At 52.5% G+C, this 22,415-nt stretch overlaps 1 protein-coding gene across 1 annotated transcript in view; it reads right to left on the bottom strand.

Annotated features, from left to right (window-relative positions):
* The window catches only part of CASTOR2 (cytosolic arginine sensor for mTORC1 subunit 2), a 67,691-nt gene that overhangs the window by 12,361 nt on the left and 32,915 nt on the right, over positions 1-22,415 (bottom strand). Inside the window, exons 2-4 of the mRNA XM_003895903.4 lie at positions 10,424-10,494; positions 1,015-1,208; positions 680-812 (exon numbers count right to left, since the gene is read on the bottom strand). Coding sequence (XP_003895952.1) covers positions 680-812; positions 1,015-1,208; positions 10,424-10,494 — 398 coding nt within the window. The remainder of the gene's footprint in view (positions 1-679; positions 813-1,014; positions 1,209-10,423; positions 10,495-22,415) is intronic.

Here is a 22,415-nt window from a genome sequence, read left to right as displayed (position 1 = left end):
TCCTGATTCTCCATCTCGCCCTCAGGCCCACGGGCCTTTGCACATGCTATGCTGGCTGTCTGGGATGCTCTTCCCAACCGGCACCACCTGGCTCCGTTCCTACCTGTGTTCCAGGCTTCAGCACCACAGTCCCTGCCCAGGGAAACCCACCGCAGGAGTGGCCTCTGGCCATTGCTGTCTGCGTGCACGTCCACCACCCTTGCTAGACACGGCACCAGGGCCTGCCTAGGACCTTTGCATCACATTCTTTTTTTTTTTTTTGAGATGGAGTCTTGCTTTTGTTGCCCAGACTGGAGTGCAATGGCACGATCTCGGCTCACCGCAACCTCCGGCCTCCTGGGTTCAAGCGATTCTCCTGCCTCGGCCTCTTCAGTAGCTGGGATTACAGGCATGTACCACCATACCCGGCTAATTTTGTATTTTTAGTAGAGACAGGGTCTCTCCATGTTGGTCAGGCTGGTCTCGAACTCCCGACCTCAGGTGATCTGCCTGCCTCGGCTTCCCAAAGTGCTGGGATTACAGGCATGAGCCACCGCGTCAGGCCCTTTGCATCCCGTTCTGCCTGGCACTCCATTCATGCTCAGTGGGCAGGAGCCCGTGCTGAGAGCAAGGCTGGTCTGCGGCTGGGTCTGGTAACTTCGTGAGGTTTCTCCTGCACAAACCCCCGCCCCCAGCTCACCCAACTTGGGCTTCACGAAGCCGTTGGTGATGCCGAGGTTCTCGGCTGCCACGGTCTCGCCGTTGACGACCCGCAGGATGGTGAACTCTGATGACAACGTGTGGGTGACAAAGGGCAGGTCCCGCTCACGCACCTAGGGGCAAGAAGTTGAGGCTGTGTGTGCCTGGTGGCCCTGGGGGATGTGGGCCCGGGGCACCGGCCTTTCACCCTGAGACTCTGCCCCCACCCTGAAGTAGCATGGAAGGGCGAGGCTGTAAGGGGTGGGAGATGGGAACGAGTGTGTGTGTGAGAGGCTGGTGTGTGTGTGTAAGGTGTGCCTGTGACGGTCGGCTCACCAGGATGAAGTCTGTCTGATACGTGGACAGCATGAACACGGAGATGTTCTGGTCGGCCAGTGGGGCGATGACTGACTTGGCGATCTTGGTCACGCCAATGGGCTGGGAGCTGGAGAAGCTGCCACCGCCGGACACCACGTTCAGGGCCAGCCAGGTGGCATCCGCCACACTCAGGTGCTCTGAGGAGGGCAGCTCTGGAGGGAGACACAGAAGGCAGCCCTGTGACTGCTGGGGTTCCAGCTGTCCCAAGGGCAGGGCAAGGCAGGCCAGAGAGGTGAGGAGTGAGGCTCTGGCGCCAGCTCCACCTTGTACCTTGCCTCACTTTCCAACAGGATGGGATTTTTTTTTTTTTTTTTTTTGAGACAGAGTCTTGTTCTGTCGCCAGGCTGGAGTGCCTGAAGTGGCGCGATCTCAGCTCACTGCAACCTCCGACTTCCTGGTTCAAGCGAGTTTCATGCCTCAGCCTCCTGAGTAGCTGGGATTATAGGCACGTGCCACCACGCCTGGCTAATTTTTGCATTTTTAGTAGAGACGGAGTTTCACCATATTGGCCAGGATGGTCTCAATCTCGTGACTCGCCCACCTCGGCCTCCCAGAGTGCTGGGATTAGAGGTGTGAGCCACTGCGCCCGGCCGGATGGGACTGTTTTCTGAGACAGAGTCTTGCTCTGTCACCCAGGCTGGAGTGCAGTGGCATTATCTCGGCTCAATGCAACCTCCACCTCCTGGTTCAAGCAATTATCCTGCCTCAGCCTCCCGAATAGCTGGCATTACAGGCGCCCACTACCATGCCCAGCTAATTTTTGTATTTTTAGTAGAGAGGGGGTTTCGCCATGTTGGCCCGGCTGGTCTCGAACGCCTGGTCTCAAGTGATCCGCCCGCCTCGGCCTCCCAAAGTGCTGGGATGACAGGCGTGAGTCACCACGCCTGGCCAAAGCAGGGTTATTTTGCTCACTGTACACTCAACAGTCCAGAAACCCTGGAAGGCTCAGGGATTTGCCTAAGTTCACTTAGGAAATAACAGAGCCAGGATTCCAGTGCAGGTCTGACTCAAAAACCTAGGCCCTGTCTTGGGCATCAAATGAAAAGTACCAAGACCCTAAGAAAACAGGGGGCTAAAAAGAGAGGGGCTGAGGCTGGAGGCAGTGGCTCACGCTTGTAATCCCACTGCTTTGGGAGGTCAAGGTGGGAGGATTGCTTGAGGCCAGGAATTTGAGACCAGCCTGGGCAACGTAGCCCATAAAAAAATAAATAGAAAATAAATGAGCCAGGCATGGTGGCACATGCCTGTGGTTCCAGCTACTTGGGAGGCTGAGGTGGGAGGACTGCTTGAGTCTAGGATGTCAAGGCTGCAGTGAGCTATGACTGCACCACTGCACTCCAGCCTAGGTGACAGAGCCAGATCCTGTCTCAAAAAATAAATAGATAAAAAGGAAGAGAGGGGCTCAGAGTTGCGGAAGCTAAGGTAGCTGTGATGATGAAGATTCCTGGGGAAAGGCGAGCTGGGCTCTGCTGGCAGGCAAGATGGCCTGAGAGGCGGGAAATTGAGTGAGGCCCATGGCTGTTCCTACCTGCCCAGCTCCGGTCACCATGGTGACCGCAGCCCAGGGAGCCCATTGGTCCCGCTGGCTGAGAAGGACCAGTGGTCAGCCAGTGGGTGGCTAGAGAGGCAGACGGCTGCACAGAAATGGGAAAAAGCAGCCCCAGTCTTGAGCAGTGGGAGGCCTATCTCTTATCAAAGGCACAGGTTTCGGGCTCCAAGGGGCCAATCCTGGCTCTGTCCTTCCCAGCGGAAGCGGCTGCTGATACAGCCTCCGAGGCGGTGAAGTGCTGGGGTACATATGTGCACCCTGAGGGGGTGCTTACATAACCAGGATTCTGCCCCTAGGAGTCTCTCAGCAGGTTTGGACGATTCCCAGAGTGGTCTTGGGGAGAAGCCCAGGCCTGAGACCAGCTGGAAACGTGGGTGTGGGGGAAGAGCAGCTGCTGCTGGCTGGAGGATTGTAGGTCAATCAGCAGCTGGCCAGAAGCAGGCAGCCTGTCTGATGGATTGGTCTACCCGCCCTGCTCACGGCCTCAGCCCTGGGCGGAACCCAGAACTGCTGCCTGTTTTTTTTTTTTTGAGACAGTGTCTTGCTCTGTCGCCCAGGCTGGAGTGCAGTGGCACGATCTCGGCTCACTGCAAGCTCTGCCTCCTGGGTTCAAGCAATTCCTGTGTCTCAGCCCCCTGAGTAGCTGGGACTACAGGTGCATACCACCATGTCTGGTTCATTTTTTTTTTTTTTTTTTTTTGTATTTTCAGTAGAGATGGAGTTTCACTATGTTGGGCAGGCTGGTCTTGAACTCCTGACCTCAAGTGATCTGCCCGCCTTGGTGTCCCAAAGTGCTGGGATCACAGGTGTGAGCCACTGCGCCCAGCCCCAGCTGTTATTTTAAACAACGGGGCTGACCTTCCAAATGCAGGTGTGCAGTGAGCCCTGGTTTGTGCTCACGGCCAGGGCTGGATTCAGGGTACGGTAAGAACCACCGGCCCTGAGGCTTGGCATCCATTCTGACCAAGATGCAAGCTCCTTTACTGGCTTGACCCTCATGTAGAGGTGACCCCCGCCAGGGATGCTACTTTGCACCTTGGCTTACTGACACGGCAGATTCCGGGCTAGAGCTCGGAGGAAGACGCGGGAGTTCTGATGTGCACTGCTATTGGATGCACAGAATGAACTTGACAATTCCCAGGCGCTTACTGAGCATCTGCGGAGTTGCAGAACTGAGAGGGAGGCGCGGTGACCCCCGTGTCACAGACAAACACACAGAGGCTCCAGGTTGTGGAGCAACTTGCCCGGATTCACACGCAGGGAAGGCTGCAGAGTTTCGATCTGAACCTAGCTCTTCCCATCTTAGCACGAGGCGAGGCCAGGAGTTCTTTTTCGAGCTTCCTCCCTCTACTTCTTTTTCTTTCCTTTTTTGTTTTTTGTTAGCGTCAGGGTCTTGCTCTGTTGCCCAGGCTGGAGTGCAGTGGTGCAATCACAGCTCACTGCAGCTCAAACTCCCAGACTCGAGCGATCCTCCCACCTCAGCCTCCCGAGTAGCTGGGACTTCAGGTGCACGCCGCCACACCTGGCTGATTTTTAATTTTTTTGTGGAGATGGGAGTCTTGAGATGTTGCCCAGGCTGGTCTCAAATTTCTGGCCTCAAGCGATCCTTCTGCCTTGGCCTCCCAAATTCCAGGGATTATAGGCGTGAGCCACCTTGCCTGACCACCTCTCCACCTTTTGATTGGTCACTGCCTGCTGACCATGCCTTGCCACGCGTGGCATGGACCACAATCATGTACCGCTGTCCCCAGTTCACAGGCAAGGGGACTGTGAAGGGTGAGGGCTGGTGATGTGGAGCCCAGATGAGCACTGGGTCCCTCTAACTCCAAGTCGAAGCTTCTACCCACTACCCAGAGGCTTCTAACATTTTTCTGAATCTGTCAGGACACCTAGCGCTGCAAATGGTGCTCATTAAATACTTAAGAGGCCGGGTACGGTGACTCAGGCCTGTAATCCCAGTAATTTGGGAGGTCAAGGCAGGCGGAATCAGCTGAGGTCAGGAGTTCAAGACCAGCCTGGCCAACATAGGTGAAACCTTGTCTGTCCTAAAAATATAAATATTAGCTGGGCGTGGTAGTGGGCGCCTGTAATCTCAGCTACTTAGGAGGCTGAGGCATGAGAATCGCTTGAACCAGGAGGCAGAGGTTGCAGTGAGCAGAGATTGTGTCACTGCACTCCAGCCGGGGTGACAGAGCAAGACTCAGGCGCACGCGCGCGCGCGCACACACACACACACACACACACACACGTAAAAAATCAGAATATACACATGTACAACCCCTCTGCCTGCCACACAGACATACTGCATCCATCTGAGCCAAGATCTTCTTTTTTTGAGACAGGGTCTTGCTCTGTCACTCAGGCTGGAGTGCAGTGGCACAATCATGGCTCACGGCAGCCTCAACCTCCCAGGCTCAAGTGATCCTCCCACCACAGTCCACTGAGTAGCTGGGGCCACAGCCATGCGCCACCACACCAGATTAATTTTTGTATCGTTTGTAGAGACGGGGCTTTGCCATGTTGCCCAGGCTGATCTTGAACTTCTGGGCTCAAGTGATCTGCCTGCCTCAGCCTCCCAAAGGGCTGGGATTTCAGGCATGAGCCACTGTGCTCAGACCAAGAATCCCTTAACAACGTTCACACTGAACAAGGAACTCTGCCGGTTAGTGTCATTTACAAGCCATCCTCTGCCCTCCCAGGAAAGACCCAGGGTCCACTGAACCATGGCCAGCTGCTAGCTTCTAACTGTCAAAGCTGCCAGTGAACACGCACCCTGGCTCATGTTAAGAGTGGCAGAAGTGGCCCTTTGGTGGGAAAGCAATGTTTGCAGCGCTGGAGGTTTGCAGAACAGGGTGACAGGGCACCGGCCTTCATTCCCCATGCTAGAGCCAGCATCCTTCTTCCTGGGGTCACGCCTGTAATCCCAACACTCTGGGAGGGCAAGGTGGGAGGACTGCTTAAGGCCAGGAGGTCCAGACCAGCGTAGGCAACACAGTGAGACTCCTCTACAAAAAAACACAAAAACTAGCCAGTGGGCCGTGCAAGGTGGTTCACGCCTGTAATCCCAGCACTCTGGGAGGCCAAGGTGGGAGGACTGCTTGAGGCCAGGAGGTCCAGACCAGCGTAGGCAACACAGTGAGACTCCTCTACCAAAAAAACACAAAAACTAGCCAGTGGGCTGTGCACAGTGGTTCATGCTCATGCCTGTAATCCCAGCACTTTGGAACTTTGGAAGGTTGAGGTGGGTGGATCACTTGAGGTCGAGTTTGAGACCAGCCTGGCCAACACAGTGAAACCCTGTCTCTACTAAAAATACAAAAATTAGTTGGGCATAGTGTTGCATGCCTGTAGTCCCCGCTACTCAGGAGGCTGAGGCAGGAGAATTGCTTGAACCCAGGAGGCGGAGGTTGCAGTGAGCTGCGATCACACCACTACACTCCAGCCTGGACAACAGAGTGAGACTCCATCTCAAAACAAAACAAAAAAAACAAGAAAAAAACCCCAAAAACTACCCAGTGGGCCAGGTGTAGTAGTTCACACCTGTAATCCCAGCACTTTGAGAGGTCAAAGCGAGAGGATCACCTGAGGTCAGGAGTTCAAGATCAGCCTTGCCAACCTGGGGGACACAGCAAGACTGTCTTGAGAAAAGCAAGCAAACAAACACTAAACTCTCCTTCTGAAACAGAGCCTCCAAGGAGATGAGTGGTAGAGCTTGTCCTCCTAGCCTCACATTGCAGTGCCTAGGCCCAGCCCAAATCCTGCCACAGCCCCCTGCGAGTCCTGGGCCACACACGGTGGTATACCCTGCCTTCTCACATTACTTTCCGGCAGCCCTTTCTCCTTATTTAGGCTAGAGACGCCCTGAGAGCATTTCCTACTTCCGTCCTGGCTTGGTTGTCACTAACTCTGGGCAAGTTAATGTCTGCTTTCTCGCTTGTAAAATGGGTCCTTACTCTTCTTTTTTTTTTTGGAGACAGAGTCTCGCTCTGTCACCCAGGCTGGAGTGCAATGGCACGATCTCGGCTCACTGCAACCTCCACCTCCTGGGTTCAAGCGATTCTCCTGTCTCAGCTTCCTGAGTAGCTGGAATTACAGGCATGCGCCACCACACCCAGCTAATTTTGTATTTTTAGAGACGGGGTTCCTCCATGTTGGTCAGGCTGGTCTCGAACTCCTTTTTTTTTTTTTTAAGATAAGAGTCTTGCTCTGTCCCCCAGGCTGGAGTGCAGTGGTGTGATCTCGGCTCACTGCAAGTTCTGCCTCCCGGGTTCACGCCATTCTCCTGCCTCAGCCTGCCGAGTAGCAGGGACGGACTATTGGTGCCCGTCACCACACCTGGCTAGTTTTTTTTGTATTTTTAGTAGAGACTTGATTTCACCATGTTAGCCAGGATGGTCTCGATCTCCTAACCTTGTGATCCGCCCGCCTCGGCCTCTCAAAGTGCTGGGATTATAGGCATGAGCTACCGTGCCCGGTCTCGAACTCCTTTTTTTTCTTTTTTTGAGATGGAGTCTTGCTCCCTTACCCAAGCTGGAGTGCAGCGGCATGATCTTGGCTCATTGCAGCCTCGGCCTCGTGGGTTCAAGTGATTCTCCTGCTCAGCCTCCTGAGTAGCTGGAGCTACAGGCATGCATCACCATGCCCGGCTAATTTTTGTGTTTTTAGTAGAGACAGGGTTTCACCATGTTGACCAGGCTTGTCTTGAACTCCTGACCTCAGGTGATCTGCCCGCCTCGGCCTCACAAAGTGCTGGGATTATAGATGTGAACCACTATGCCTGGCCAAAATGCTAATATTTTGGCAGCACTTTGGGAAGTCAAGGCAGGTGGATCACTTGAGTTCAAGAGTTTGAGACCAGCCTAACAACATGGAAATAACAAAAATACAAAAAATTAGCCTGGCTGGATTGTCAGGCGGTGCCTCATCCTCAGCTACTCAGGGGAGGCTGGGCTGGAAAATAAGCAATTCCTGAGTTGCAGTGTCCGGGCTGCCTAAACTCCATCTTGAAGTGACAGAGCAGACTCTGTCTCAAAAAAAGAAAAAAAGCCGGGCGTGGTGGCTCAAGCCTGTAATCCCAGCACTGGGAAGGCCGAGGCAGGCGGATCCGCGAGGTCCAGGAGATGAGACCATCCTGGCTAACACAGTGAAACCCGTCTCTACTAAAAATACAAAAAAACTAGCCCAGTTGAGGGTGGCCGGTGCCTGTAGTCCCAGCTACTTTCGGAGGCTGAGGCAGAGAATGGCATAAACCTAGACAGAGCTTGCAGTGAGCTGGGGGATCGACCACTGTACTCAACCTGGGTGACAGAAGACCTCCGTCTCAAAAAAAAAAAAAAAAAAAAAACAAAAGAAGAAAAAGAAAAAAAAAGAAAAGAAGGAAAAAACAAATGCACTCAATTTTTTTTTTTCCTTGGGCAATAATGGATTTCCAAGCAGCCTGGTTTACTGACCAGAAAAGCACCCTGGAAGGGAAGCCCTTACCCTGAAGTCACAGGGTAAGCCTCAGGCCTTGCTGGGCTAATTGAAACCTGCTTTCCCAGTGCTCCATGTTCCTCAGTGCTGAGCCTGCGCCTGTGCCTGCGGCTGGGAAAGGCTCAGGGAGGGGCAGGGCAAGGCAGTTTTAAAAGTCACAAGGCCATTATGGATGCCTCTGGGGAATGGCAGGGTTGAGGGATAGAGGGCAATTCCTTCCCTGGGCCAGCCGAGGGTCTCAGCCTGGGCCCAAGGACCTCTATTTGAACAGAGCTTACTCACTCCCGGGAATTTCCTACTTCACTCCCTGTTCCCTCTCCTGCACACACACCTCAGCAGACTCTACCCCAATTTAGCCCTAACCCAGCCCAACAACCTTCAATGGCTCCCCAGTGCCTAAAGAATAAGATCCAAACTTTCCCTGCCTACCTCGTCTTCTCCTTTTTTAGAGACTGAACCTGGCCCTTGCTTCTGCTCCTGTACTTTCTCATTCAGCTCTCCTCTGACATGTTTTCTTCCTTCCCCACAAGGCCAGCAAAAATATCACCTCCTCCAGGAAGTCCTCCATGACCATGTGAGCTCACCAGGAACTTCCTCTTTTGAGCCCCCAGAAACAGCCATGCTGCAGAAGTCTCCCCATGCTTCTTCTAACCCAAATAAAGTATAGGAGGGGAGTTCAGGAAAAAGTCTAGAGCCAGGCACGGCGATACACGCCTCTGCTCTCAGCTACTCGGGAGGCTGAGGTGGGAGGATTGCTTGAGCCCAGGAGTTTGAGGCTGCCATGCACTATGATCACACCTGTGATGAGCCACTGTACTCCAGTCTGGGCAACATAGCAAGAACCTGTTTCTGAAAAAAAAAAAATTTAACGGCCTGCATGCCAGGTAGAAACCACAAAGGGAGGGGTGCTTTCCCGGCAGAGAAGCCCATGTGTACAGCCCCATGGAGGAATCTTTCCTGATCCCCCCTCCTCCAGGTAAGCCCTGTCCTCCTCTCTCTCTTCTCACACTCTGGTTCCCTGGGGATGCCAAGTGCGTCTCCAGTACTGGAAGCTGTGGCTGTACACACGTGGGGTTCTCTCTGCCTGTTTTATTAATGTTTTCTACCTGGTGGGGGGGCACTTATTTTTTATTTTTTATTTTTTTAGAAACAGGTTCTCAGGCCAGATGCAGTGGCTCATGCCTGTAATCCCAGCAGTTTGGGAGGCCAAGGGGGAGTGGATCACCTGAGGTCAAGAGTTCGAGACCAGCTTGGCCAACAGGGTGAATCCCTATCTCTACTAAAAACATACAAAAATTAGCTGGGTGTGGTGGCAGGCGCCTGTAATCCCAGCTACTTGGGAGACTGAGGCAGGAGAATGGCTTGAACCTGGGAGGTGGTGGTTGCAGTGAGCCGAGATCGTGCCATTGCACTCCAGTATGGATGACAGAGTGAGACTCCATCTCAAAAACAAAACAAAACAAAACAAACAAACACCAGGTTCTCATTACATTGCCCAGGCTGGAGTGCAGTGGTTATTCACAGGTGTGATCATAACACACTACAGTCTCATACTCCTGGGTTTAAGCAATCCTCCTGCCTCAGTCTCCCAAGTAGCTGGGAGTAGAAGCGTGTACCACCATACCTGGCTCTTTACTCGTAGCTGTGTTCACTGCAAGTGTTGCCTTCTCTGGGAAGTCCTCTTAAACTGTGCCCTTGCCATCTAGACACTTCTCTCTCTCTCTCTCTTTTTTTGTTTTTAAGAGATGGAGTCTCACTCTGTCTTCCAGACTGGAAAGCAGTGATTTAATAACAGCTCATTGCAGCCTCCAACTCCTGGGCTCAAACAATCCTTCTGTCCCAAGTCTCTCAAGTAGCTGGGACCACAGGAACATGCCATCATGTCCAGTTAATTTAAAGTAATTTTTTAGTAGAGATGGGGGTCTCACTATGCCCAGGCTGGTCTCGAACTCCTCAGCTCAAGTGATCCTCCCACCTTAGCCTCCCAAAGAGTTGGGATTAAAGGCGTAAGTCACTGCGCCCGACTGAGGATATTTTAAAGCACTTTGCAGGCTTCAGTGAAACATGTTCCTTTTCCTTCTTGGTTAATCTAATTCTCAGCTGGGTAGCACCATACCAACTAACTCTTTTAGCTCAGAAGTCTTTCTTAGGCAATCTCAAGAGGAGGAGGGGAAGGGACCCTCCAGAACCCAGGGAGAGAAGGAAATATACTCTGCTGCTTTTCTAGCTGACCGGTAGATGAGGGAAGAAATAAGGAGGTAGGTGGGAGCAGAAATAAGGAGGTGGGCAGCCAGCCCTGACTTCAGGGTGTGGTCCAGCCGAGTCCCTGGGGAGAGAAGCACTTACCTAGGAATCCCTCCTCATCGACAATGATAGTGTAATCCTCTGGCGTCTCTGTCAGACTGAAGAACTTGCACCTGGATGGACGGACAGACAGACACAGAAGATCTCATTAGTCCAGGCAGGTCCCCTGGGGCAGCTGCTCACCCGTGCCCCGGGGATGATGACTCAGTTTACCCAGCGCTCCGGCCCCAGGCTGCTGGGTGACTTCGGGTAAGTCGTCTGTCTCTCCCTTCATGTCCCCCTACTCAGTGCTGACTCTGGACAGGCACAGAGATGCCGATTGTCCCCACTCTGCCACCCCCCAATCTTTGGGGACCTCTGAGCCAGTCAGCCCCTGTGATTCTGTCCAGGCCTGAGGGCCTGAGATCCCACATTTTCTCAGAGGGAAGAAGTGGCCGAAGGGTGGCTCCAGTGTGGGGCAGGCAGAGCAGCCGTCTTTTCCATGGCCCTGCCATTGTAACCTCTAGGTGTCTGTCCCCATCTCCCCTCCCACTGTCATGGCCTCCAGTTCAGCAACTCTGGAGCTCCCAGTCACAAAAATGCTTCATTCCCACCAGCTGACTGACAGCCCAGCCCTTGGTTTACTTCCCATGCCTGAAGAGGGAGGAGTGCGGCCATCCGTGTGACATTTCTGGGACGTGGATCTCCGCCCCACCTCACATCACCTCTGATATCACCGCTCAGCCTGGGAGGTATGTTGCTCATCTACCCCCAAAACGAGACCATCAATTCCCCAAAAACAGGGGACGGAACCCTGACCCTGCTGGCCTCGGTCCTGGGCATGCTTTTGGTGCCCAGGTCTGTGTCCAGGTGGCCCTTGGGCTGGGTTTCGAGGCTTTTGGTCCTTGGGTAATTGAGGGGGGTCATCACCCCCTCAACGCCCGTGTCCCCGTTCCCCATTTAGCCAGAACCACCCCCACTGCACCCTAGAGAGTACTGCAGGCAGAGATGGCAAGTCCAAGCGTGCACAGGCAGAGGCTGGCAGGAAACTGACCCCTGGTCACTTATCTGGTGTTCCAGCTCTCCAGCACAAAGCCAGGCATGGGCTCTGCACCCCCACCCGTTGAGGGGAGCCGGGACAGAAAGAGGTCTATGAGTAACCCAGGTGTATTCGTCTGTTCTCATGCTACTAATAAACACATACCCGAGACCGGGTAATTTATAAAGGACAGAGGTTGAACGGACTCACAGTTCCACATGGCTGGGGAGGCCTCACAGTCATGATGGAAAGCCAAGGAGGAGCCAAGGCACGTCTTACATGGCAACAGGCAAGAGAGCATGTGCAGGGGAACTGCCCTTTATAAAACCATCAGATCTCATGAGACTTATTCATTACCATGAGAACAGTATGAGGAAAACCACCCCCATGATTCAATTATCTCCACCTGGCTCTACCCTTGACACATGGCAATTATTACAATTCAGGGTGAGATTTGGGTGGGGACACAGCCAAACAGTATCACCAGGCAAAGGGCAAGGATCACTCTCTCAAAGATGCAAACAGAAACGGGATCTCCAAGTAGACAGCATTGCAGGGGATGGGGGTGGCTGGTGTATCCATGGGTCACCCTCCTCCCTGGCCTCCTCTCCTGCCAGCTTCCCTGCAGCCCCCTCATCTATAGGAACCTCTCCAGCTCCGTTTTAAAATTTACTCCTGAAAATTTTCACAAGGATATGGAGCCACTGGAACTCTCTTATACTGCTGGTGGGAGTACAAAATGGCCCGGCGCTTCAAACATTCATTTGGCAGTTTCTTTCTTCTTTTTAGAGACAGGGGCTTGCTCTGTCACCCAGTCTGGAGTGCAGTGATGCAATCACAGCTCATGGAAGCCTTGAACACCTGGGCTCAAGCATTCCCCCTGCCTCCGTCTCCTGAGTAGCTGGAACTACAGGCACACAATACCACGTCCGGCTAATTTTTTTTTTTTTTTGAGACAGTCTCGCCCTGTCACCCAGGCTAGAGTGCAGTGGCACGATCTCGGCTCACTGCAACCTCTGCCTCCGAGGTTCAAGTGATTCTCCTGCCTCAGCCTCCCCAGTAGCTGGGCTTACAGGCGCTCACCACCACATCTGGCTAATTTTTGTATTTTTAGTAGAGACAAGGTTTCTCCATGTTGGCCAGGCTGGTCTCGAACTCCTGACCTCAGGTGATCCACCTGCCTCGGCCTCCCAAAGTGCTGGGATTATAGGCGTGAGCCACTGTGCCCAGACTGTCCAGCTAGTTTTAAAAGTTGTTTGTAGAGATGAGATCTTTGCTACGTTCTCTAGGCTGGTCTTGAACTCTTGTCCTCAAGCGATCCTCCCACCTTGGCTTTCCAAAGTGCTGGGATTACAGGCGTGAGCCACTGCATCCAGCCGGCAGTGTCTTATAAAGTTCAGCACACACTGACCATCCACAGCCTCAGCTATCCTGCTCCTGGGTATTCATCCAAGAGAAGTGAAAACAGGTGCCCACACAAAGACCTAGATGCAAATACATATTGCCTTTGTTTGTATTTACCCTAAATTGGAAACGACCCAAATGTCCTTCCTTCAACTGGAGAGAGGATAAACTACGGCACATCCACATGAGGAAATACGGGTCGGCAATTAAAAGGAATAAACTACTGATTCATGCATTAACACGGGCGGATCTCAAGTGCATTTTGCTAAGTTAAAGCAGCCAAGCTCAAAAGATTCCATACTGTATGATTCTATTTATATGACATTCTGGAAGAGGCCAGGCTATAGGGACAAATGATTAGCGATTGCCAGGGGACGGGTAGGTGCTGACTAGAGAGGGACACCGGGAAATTTTGGGGGGGATGGGCCTCTTGATTGTGGCGGTGGTTACAAGATCATATAAATTTAGGTCAGGTGTGGTGGCTCACGCCTGTAATCCCAGCACTTTGGGAGGCAGAGGTGGGTGGATCACCTGAGGTCAGGAGTTTGAGACCAGCCTGGCCAACATGGTGAAACCCTGTCACTACAAAAAATTCAAAAATTAGCCGAGCATGTCTGTGGACGCCTGTAATCCCAGTTACTTGGGAGGTTGAGGCAGGGGACTCGCTTGAACCCGGGAGGTGGAGGCTGCAATGAGCCAAGATCACACCACCGCACTCCAGCCTGGGTGATTAGATTTAGACTCCATCTCAAAAAAACAAAAAAAAATCTCACAAGATCATATGAATTTGTCAAAACCCGAAGAACTGTCTGCTAAAAAGGGGTGAATTTTGCTGTATGTCAGTCATCCTTTGATAAACTTGAATGTAAAGAAAATCCTCGGCAGACCCCAGGCAGCTAACTGCTTTAACCCAACTAAGCTTGTTTTTCTCCGCCTGTGAAATGGGGAATCATTCCACAGCAATATCTATTCAGGTCACACTGATTACAGACTCGTACCAAGCCCCCCTGTGCTGGGCATGGGGTCCTGGAGGGAGATGTCTTGTCTCTTGCTCTCACAAACAGAAATGGGGCCAGGCGCCGTGGCTCAGGTCTGTAATCCCAACACTTTGGGATGCTGAGGTGGGCAGATCACTTGAGGTCCGGAGTTTGAGAACAGCCTGGCCAATATGGCGAAACCCCATCTCTACTAAAAATATAAAAGTTAGCCTGGCGTGGTCGTGGGCATCTGTAATCCCAGCCGCTTGGGAGGCTGAGGCAGGAGAATTGCTTGAACCTGGGAGGTTGCAGTGAGCTTGGATCGTGCCACCGCACTCCAGCCTGGGCAACAGAGCCACTCCATCTCCCAAAAAAAAAAAAAAAAAAAAATTGCCTGTCCTAGGGTCATCCATGAGGTGGCCTCTCCCGCCCTGGGAGGGGTGTAAGGCGTTCTGCTGGAACAACAGCCCACGCTCATCAATTTCCCTCCGGCTCTTTGGTTTTCAAATTACGTCTCTGTCCCTGCCTGTCCCATATCCAATTTGCAAGTATTGCCTGGATACATGAAATCTATAATTGCTTCGAGGACAACAGCAAATTATCACCACAGTAAGTGGCAATCACTGGTCAGACCTGGACCCTTCCTAGGGACCCCCATGCACTCAGAAAGAGCCCTGGACTCCCCCGCCCCAAGTCACCAGATTGCCATGAGCTGGTACTCCCTGGGTGGGGCGGGGCTGCCCAGCTGCCCGAGAGCCCCGGGGAGGCAAACGGACGCGGCCCTTGCTCTGGGTGCCCTCGGCTGTGAGGCACGCTCCAGAAATAGACCACACAAATTATTCCGGAGGGCATACACACCAGCAGAAGGCAACAGCGGCCTCTGTGTAAATGGAGTATAAATATGTTGTTGAAGTGACCTGTCCCCAGGGGCTGAGCGATTCTGCGGCTCTGCCAGCTATGGGACATCTCAGAATGTGCACCTTGGCACGGGCAGGCTTCGGAGAGGGCAGATAAGCTGGAGGCACCTGCTGCCGTCGCTCTGGTCACTACCCTCAGGAGTCAGCCCCCAGACTCCTCCCTCTCCTTGACCTCCATGTCGTTTTTGGTTTTTTGTTTTCTTTTTGAGACGGAGTCTCACTCTGTGACCCAGGCTGGAGTGCAGTGGTGCGATCTCGGCTCACTGCAAGCTCCGCCCCCTGCGTTCATGCCATTCTCCTGCCTCAGCCTCCCGAGTAGCTGGAACTACAGGCATCCACCACCGTGCCCAGCTAATTCTTTGTATTTTTAGTAGAGATGGGGTTTCACTGTGTTAGCTAGGATGGTCTCGATCTCCTGACCTTGTAATCCATCTGGCTCGGCCTCCCAAAGTGCTGGGATTACAGGCGTGAGTCACTGCACCTGGCCCACACCACTTCTTAATTCAAGCTACAGGTGCCCCTTTGCCTTTGGATTACATCTGCTGCGTTTCTTGTCTTACCAAGCTTACCCCTCCTGTCCGTGCTTCTCCAAGTCGTCCCCATACTGCCAGGCAGTTGGCCATTCCCCAGTCCAAGCACAGCACCCCCTTACAGACCATCCTTAGCCTCCCAAGTACCCGGGATTACAGGTGCATGCCACCAAACCTGGCTAATTTCTAAAATTTTTATAGAGATGGGATCTTGCTATGTTGCCCAGGTGAGTCTTGAACTCCTGGCCTCAAGCGATCCTCCCACCTCCACCTCCCAAAGTGCTGGGATTATGGGCGTGAGCCACTCCACACAGCCTCATGTCTTCTTTACTTGAAGGTCACTCTGAGATCTGTTTTTGCCTCTCCACCACTCCCCACAAAGCAAACTCAAGGCTGAACTACCCTCCTGTCTTATCTCCCTCTTCCATTCCTGGCCTCAACGCCCCTTGCTCTTGTTGCCCAGGCTGGAGCGCAGTGGTGCAATCTTGGCTCACGGCAACCTCCGCCTCTGGGGTTCAAGCAATTCTCCTGCCTCAGCCTCCCAAGTAGCTGGGATTACAGGTGCCCGCCACCATGCCCGGCCAAGTTTTTGGAATTTTTAGTAGAGAAGGTTTCATCCTGTTGGCCAGGCTGTTCTCAAACTCCTGACCTCAGAAAATCCACCTGCCTCAACCTCCCAAAGTGCTGGGATTACAGGCATGACCCATTGCGCCCGGCCTGAATGTTCTTTCAACTACCCAGCATGGCCTCCCAACTTTGTTGGCTGAAGACTTCATGCTCATCCTTTAAGATCCAGTTCAAACATCTCCTCTGGGGTAAAACCTCTCCTGGCCAGGCATGGTGGCTCATACCTGTAATGTCAGAACTTTGGGAGGCGGAGGTGGATGGATCACTTGAGGTTGGGAGTTCGAGACCAGTCTGGCCAACATGGTGAAGCCCTGTCTCTACTAAAAATACAAAAAACAACATAAAACCTTGCCTGATCAACACCAGCCACTTCCTTTTCCTCATCTCCCATCATAGAGGTTGTCCTCCTTTGATAGCCTACAGTCCCATGCTATGTCTATGAGATGACTTTCCTGCCACTATGGACAGCTGGGCTGTTAGTGCATCACAGCCCTAGGAGACAGTTCATCTCACAGTCTATGTGAAGTATGCCCTTAAAGTTGTGCAGTGCACAACCCGTGCAACTGCACATGACGGTGCCAAGTGCTTCCCACGATCTATTACAAATTATACTTTAAGGGTCTACTTCCCTCATTAGACCACAGCTCTCAGAAGCAAGGACAGACGGTCCTCCGTACACACACCTCATATCTGACACTGGCTGGGCATGGAATCAACACTCAAGGATTGCTGAGCAAAGGGACGGACTGTGGCCACACACTTGCCTTCAAATTCAGAGACGCGTCAATGAGAACAAACCCTGCCTGCCCTCATGTGGTATCACCTTGACTTAATCCTCCTCTGGGACAGGCTAAGGTCTCCAGTTCTAATTCTCTCTCTGCCTTTTCTAATGAGTCATGGCCGGGTCCACATCCCAGATTCCGGGCCCCTGGGGTTTGTGGCCTCTCTGTACTCTGTCTACAAAGAGCTGGAAAGAGGAGCAAATGCCAGAAAGTACCCAGTGTGGTGCTAAGTGCTGTTAAGAAACTCCAAGCAGGAGGCCAGGCCAGGGGGAATCACTTGAGTCCAGGAGTTTGAGACCAGCGTGGGCAACATGGCAAGACCCCATCTCTACAAAAAAATTTAAAAATTACCTGAGCATGGTGGTGCGCCCCTGTAGTCTCAGCTACTCAGGAGGTGAAGGTGGGAGGATCACTTGGGCCTGGGAGGCAGAGGTTGCAGTGAGCCATGACAGCACCACTGCACTCCAGCCTGGGTGACACAGTGAGATCCTGTCTTAAAAAATAAAAGACGCGGCCGGGCGCGGTGGCTCAAGCCTGTAATCCCAGCACTTTGGGAGGCCGAGACGGGCGGATCACGAGGTCAGGAGATCAAGACCATCCTGGCTCACACGGTGAAACCCCGTCTCTACTAAAAAAATACAAAAAACTAGCTGGGCGTGGTGGCGGGCGCCTGTAGTCCCAGCTACTCGGGAGGCTGAGGCGGAAGAATGGCGTAAACCCGGGAGGTGGAGCTTGCAGTGAGCTGAGATCCGGCCACTGCACTCCAGCCTGGGCGACAGAGCGAGATTCCGTCTCAAAAAAAAAAAAAAAGACGCAAGCTTGATTCCTGCAGGGTCACCATGCCCTGTGTCAGCCAGACTCTGCCAAGGTCACCTACTAGCTTGTCTGGGAACAAGCCAGGACCTTTGGAATTAACAGCCTGGCCTGCCGGGTGCGGTGGCTCATGCCTGTAATCCCGGCATTTTAGGAGGCCGAGGCAGGCGGCTCACCTGAGATCAGCAGTTCAGGACCAGCCTGGCCAACATGGTGAAACCCCATCTCTACCTCTACTAAAAATACCAAAAATTAGCCAGGCATGGTGGTGCGCACCTGTAGTCCCAGCTACTCGGGAGGCTGAGGCAGGAGAACTGCTTGAACCCCGGAGGTGGAGGTTGCAGTGAGCTGAGATTGTGCCGCTGCACTCCAGACTGGGTGACAGAGCAAGACTCTGTCTCAAAAACAAACAAACAAACCAAAAAAAGCCTGGCCAGCGGCGTTTTGAAACAAGCCCAGGGCCTTCACTGCTCAAGTCACCCACCCACCCAAACCAGAGAGGCTCTGCAAACAGGCCTCAAGACAGGCATCTTGGATGTTACGGGCACCTGTTTTTTTTGTTGTTGTTGTTGTTGTTTTTGTTTTTTTTTGAGACGGAGTCTCGCTCCGTCGCCCAGGCTGGAGTGCAGTGGCCGGATCTCAGCTCACTACAAGCTCCGCCTCCTGGGTTTACGCCATTCTCCTGCCTCAGCCTCCCGAGTAGCTGGGACTACAGGCGCCCGCCACCTCACCCGGCTAGTTTTTTGTATTTTATAGTAGAGACGGGGTTTCACCGGGTTAGCCAGGATGGTCTCGATCTCATGACCTTGTGATCCACCCGTCTCGGCCTCCCAAAGTGCTGGGATTACAGGCTTGAGCCACCGCGCCCGGCCTTCGGGCACCTGTTTACAAAACCTTCTCGGGACTTACTTAAAGCAGGTCCTTTCTCAGCCCACTTGGGATTACAGCACAAGCGTGGAAGGACAGGGGTGTTTCTTGCAAAGTGTGGCCTGTTCTGTCTGGAATGAGGGAGGTCTGGCCACATCTCCTGCAGCCTGTCCGAGTGAGGGAATGAAGGGATGAGGGCCTCACCTGCTTCCGGAGACCGCCCACCCTTGCCCCTGCCAGCCAATCTGGCTGTCTCCCTGCTGATGTTTTTCTGATATGGCTAATAGTAGCATTCATTCATTCATTCATTCATTCATTCATTCATTCATTCATTCATTCCTTTAGAGACAGGGTCTTGCTCTGTCACCCAGGCTGGAGTGCAATGGCATGATCATAGTTCACTGTAGCCTCCAACTCCTGGGCTCAAGCAATCCTCCCACCTCAGCCTCCTGAGTAGCTGGGACTACAGATGTACATCACCATGGCTGGCTAATTTTTAAAGTTTTGTGGAGACAGGGTCTTGCTCTATTGTCCAGGCTGGTCTCAAATTCCTGGCCTCAAGTGATCCTCCCAAGCCTCGGCCTCCCAAAGTACTGGGACTACAAGTGCGAACCAGTGCGCCCGGCTGACAGGAGCATTTTAAAACATGCAGTGAGCAGCCGGGAGTGGTGGCTTACACCTGCAATCCCAGCACTTTGGGAGGAAAAGGCGGGCGGATCACGAGGTCAAGAGATCGAGACCATCCTGGCCAACATGGTGAAACCCCGCCTCTACTAAATATATAAAAATTAGCTGGGTGTGGTGGTGTGCGCCTGTGGTCCCAGCTACTTGGGAGGTTGAGGCAGGAGAATCACTTGAGCATGGGAGGCAGAGGTTGAAGTGAGCCAAGATCATACCACTGCACTCCAGGAGCCTGGCGACAGAGCGAGATTCCATCTCAAAAAAAAAAAAAAAAGCAGTGAGTGATAGAAGTGTTTCGGGGCCACTGTTGTTCCTGGGGTTTTTCTTTCCAGAGGAAAATCAGGGGGAGGGTGAGTGCCAGGCTTTGTTCTAACCAGCTGCAGTTTTTTAATCTGTTTCTCCCGGGTTTTCAATGGGTCTCTCGTGTTATTTACGTTTCATTTCTCCTGTCTTCGTAGCAACTAGAAGCTGCCCTTTCAAGTTTTACTTAGAAAAAAGCCCTTAATTGGATCTGCAATTAGAAGGGTGATCCTGAACAGGAGTTATTTTGCTTTAAGACAGAAGATAAGGTGGGGTGTGGTGGCTCACGCTTGTAATCCCAGCACTGGGGAAGGCCGAGGCGGGCGGATCACGAGGTCAGGAGATCAAGGCCATCCTGGCTAACATGGTGAAACCCCGTCTCTACTAAAAAAAGAAATACAAAAAATTAGCTGGGCTTGGTGGTGGGCATCTGTAGTCCAAGCTGCTCGGGAGGCTGAGGCAGGAGAATGGTGTGAACCCAGGAAGCGGAGCTTGCAGTGAGCGGAGATCGCGCCACTGCACTCCAGCCTGGGCAACAGAGCAAGACTGTCTCAAAAAAAAAAAAAAAGAAAAGAAAATGTGCTTGTGTCACAGGTGACCAGGAGAATCCAATCAGACAGCGTGGGTGATGGCGCTTGGCAAATTCCAGGGTGATTATGGAGCGGCAGGACTACCAAAGGGGACAGATAGGGCAGAAGAAATCACAAATATCTGGGGAAAGCCCCGGGGACCCAGGCTTCCTCTCAGGAGAGTATACCTTCTGCTTGTCGGCTCTTGGTGCAAAATGATCACTGATTTCGGGTCTCCCCAATTCTCACAGCCCCCAGCCTGACTTCCTTTCACCCCCACCAGCCTATCACCTCCCCAGCCATGGCAATATCCATCATAGTACTGAGATTAATCACTTCCAGGTCTGTCTGCCTTTTTTTTGTTTGCTTTTTTTCCGAGATGGAGTCACTCTGTAGCCCAGGCTGGAGTGCAGTGGTGCGATCTCAGCTCACTGCAACTTCTGCCTCCCAGGTTCAAGCGATTCTCCTGCCTCAGCCTCCCGAGTAGCTGGGATTACAGGCGTGTGCCACCACGTCCGGCTAATTTTTGTATTTTTAGTAGAGACAGGGTTTCAGCCATGTTGGCCAGGCTGGTCTCCAACTCCTGACCTCAGGTGATCCTCCCACCTCAGCCTCCCAAAGTGCTGGGATTACAGGCGTGAGCCACCGCGCCTGGCCCCATTTCTGTTTTGACGAGCAAGAGACAAGGCTGCATCTCCCTCCTCCAGGACCCCATGCCCAGCACAGGGCTTGGTACGAGGTCTGTAATCAGTGTGACCTGAATGAATGTGCTGTGGAATGATTCCCATTTCACAGACGGGAAAACCGAAGCTTAGTTGGGTTAAAGCAGTTAGCTGCCTGGGGTCTGCCGAGCCGGGGCTGAGCTGCCTCTACGGGTTGGGGGCTTCCTGAAGGCAGGTGGGACTTGCAGCATATGCACCATGACTCAGCATTTCCAGTCTGAGACATCCACCCTTTACAGATGTGTAACGGGAGACACGGACGAGAGGATCCGTGACAGCCTGTTCTCGGTAACAAAAACCTGGCCACAGCCCAGATGCCCATCGGCAGGAGAGGACATGAAGAATGGCAGAATATTACCCAGCAGGCAACATGAACCATCCACAGTGTTAAGCAAACAGATAAACAAGTGTCAGCAATATCACAGCACTGAGGGTGGAAAAACAAGACCCCAAACATTGTGTAAGGCAGGGTACACTTTTTACACAGTTAAAAATACCTATGATTAAAAAAAAAACAAAAAACAAAAAAACACTTGGCCAGGCACAGTGGTTCATGCCTGTAATCCCAGCACTTTGGGAGGCCAAGGCAGGTGGATCGCTTGAGGTCAGGAGTTCGAGGCCAGCCTGGCCAACATGGTGAAATCCCATCTCTACTAAAAATACAAAAATTAGCCGGGCGTAGTGGCACATGCCTGTAATCCTAGCTACTGGGGGCACAAGAATCGCTTGAACCTGGGAGTTCGAGGCTGCAGTGAGCCGAGATCGTGCCGCCGCACTCTGGCCCAGCGAGACTCTGTCTCAAAAAAAAAAAAAAACAAAACACAAAAACAAAAAAAGCAATGCTTTGGAGTTGGCGATCTGATCCTGTGGTCTTGGGCATATTTACACAGCTACTGAGCCTGTTCCCCAAACTTCCAAGAGGGCTATATACTGTCTGCCTTCAGGAACCAGGGTGGGGAATCAGTGTCACTTTGTAGATAAAAGCACCAGGTGACCAGCCTGGGCAACATAGTGAGACCCTGTCTCTACAAAAAGTAATCTAAAAAAGAAAAAATTAACAGGGCCTGGTAGCATGCACCTGTAGTCCCAGCTACTCAGAAGGCTGAGGAAGGAGGATTGCTTGAGCCCAGGAGGTCAAGGCTGCAGTGATGAGCTGTGACTGCACCACTGCACTCCAGCCTAGGTGACAGCGTAAGACCTTGTCCCAAAAAATAGAAAATAAAAATAAAAAAAGCACCAGGCAGCCGGGCACAGTGGCTCATGCCTGTAATCCCAGCACTTTGGGAGGCCGAGGGAGAGTGGATCACCTGAGGTCAGGAGTTTGAGACCAGCCTGGCCAGTGAAACCCTGTCTCTACTAAAAATACAAAAAAAAAATTAGCCGGGTGTGGTGGTGGCCACCTGTAATCCCAGCTACTCAGGAGGCAGAGGCAGGAAAGAATTGCTTGAATCTGGGAGGCGGAGGTTGCCGTGCGCCAAGATCACACCACTACACTCCAGCCTGGGTGACAGAGCGAGACTCTGTCTCCAAAAAAAAAATAAATAAAAAATAAAAGCACCAGGCATGCTGTGGTTGCTTTCATAAACAGCACCATTTCTGTTTTTGGATAATGGCACACTTCCCTGGTCTTCTCCCGACATAACCGGAAGCTCATTCAACCTTCTGTGTTCCTTACACCACAGCTGAGAACACACACCGAGACACACAACCTCTGACCTTTCCAAGCATGCGGACAGTTTGTGTCAACATGCTGAAGACCACAATGGAAATATGTGACCCTAAAGCAACCTGCAGTCCTGCCCTGACACTATGAATTTGGACGCAACA

Source organism: Papio anubis, chromosome 4 (genome assembly GCF_008728515.1).
Source record: "Papio anubis isolate 15944 chromosome 4, Panubis1.0, whole genome shotgun sequence".
Taxonomy (NCBI): domain Eukaryota; kingdom Metazoa; phylum Chordata; class Mammalia; order Primates; family Cercopithecidae; genus Papio; species Papio anubis.
The sequence above is the reverse complement of the archived record's forward strand: the minus strand, read 5'-3'. Positions and strand labels throughout refer to the sequence as shown.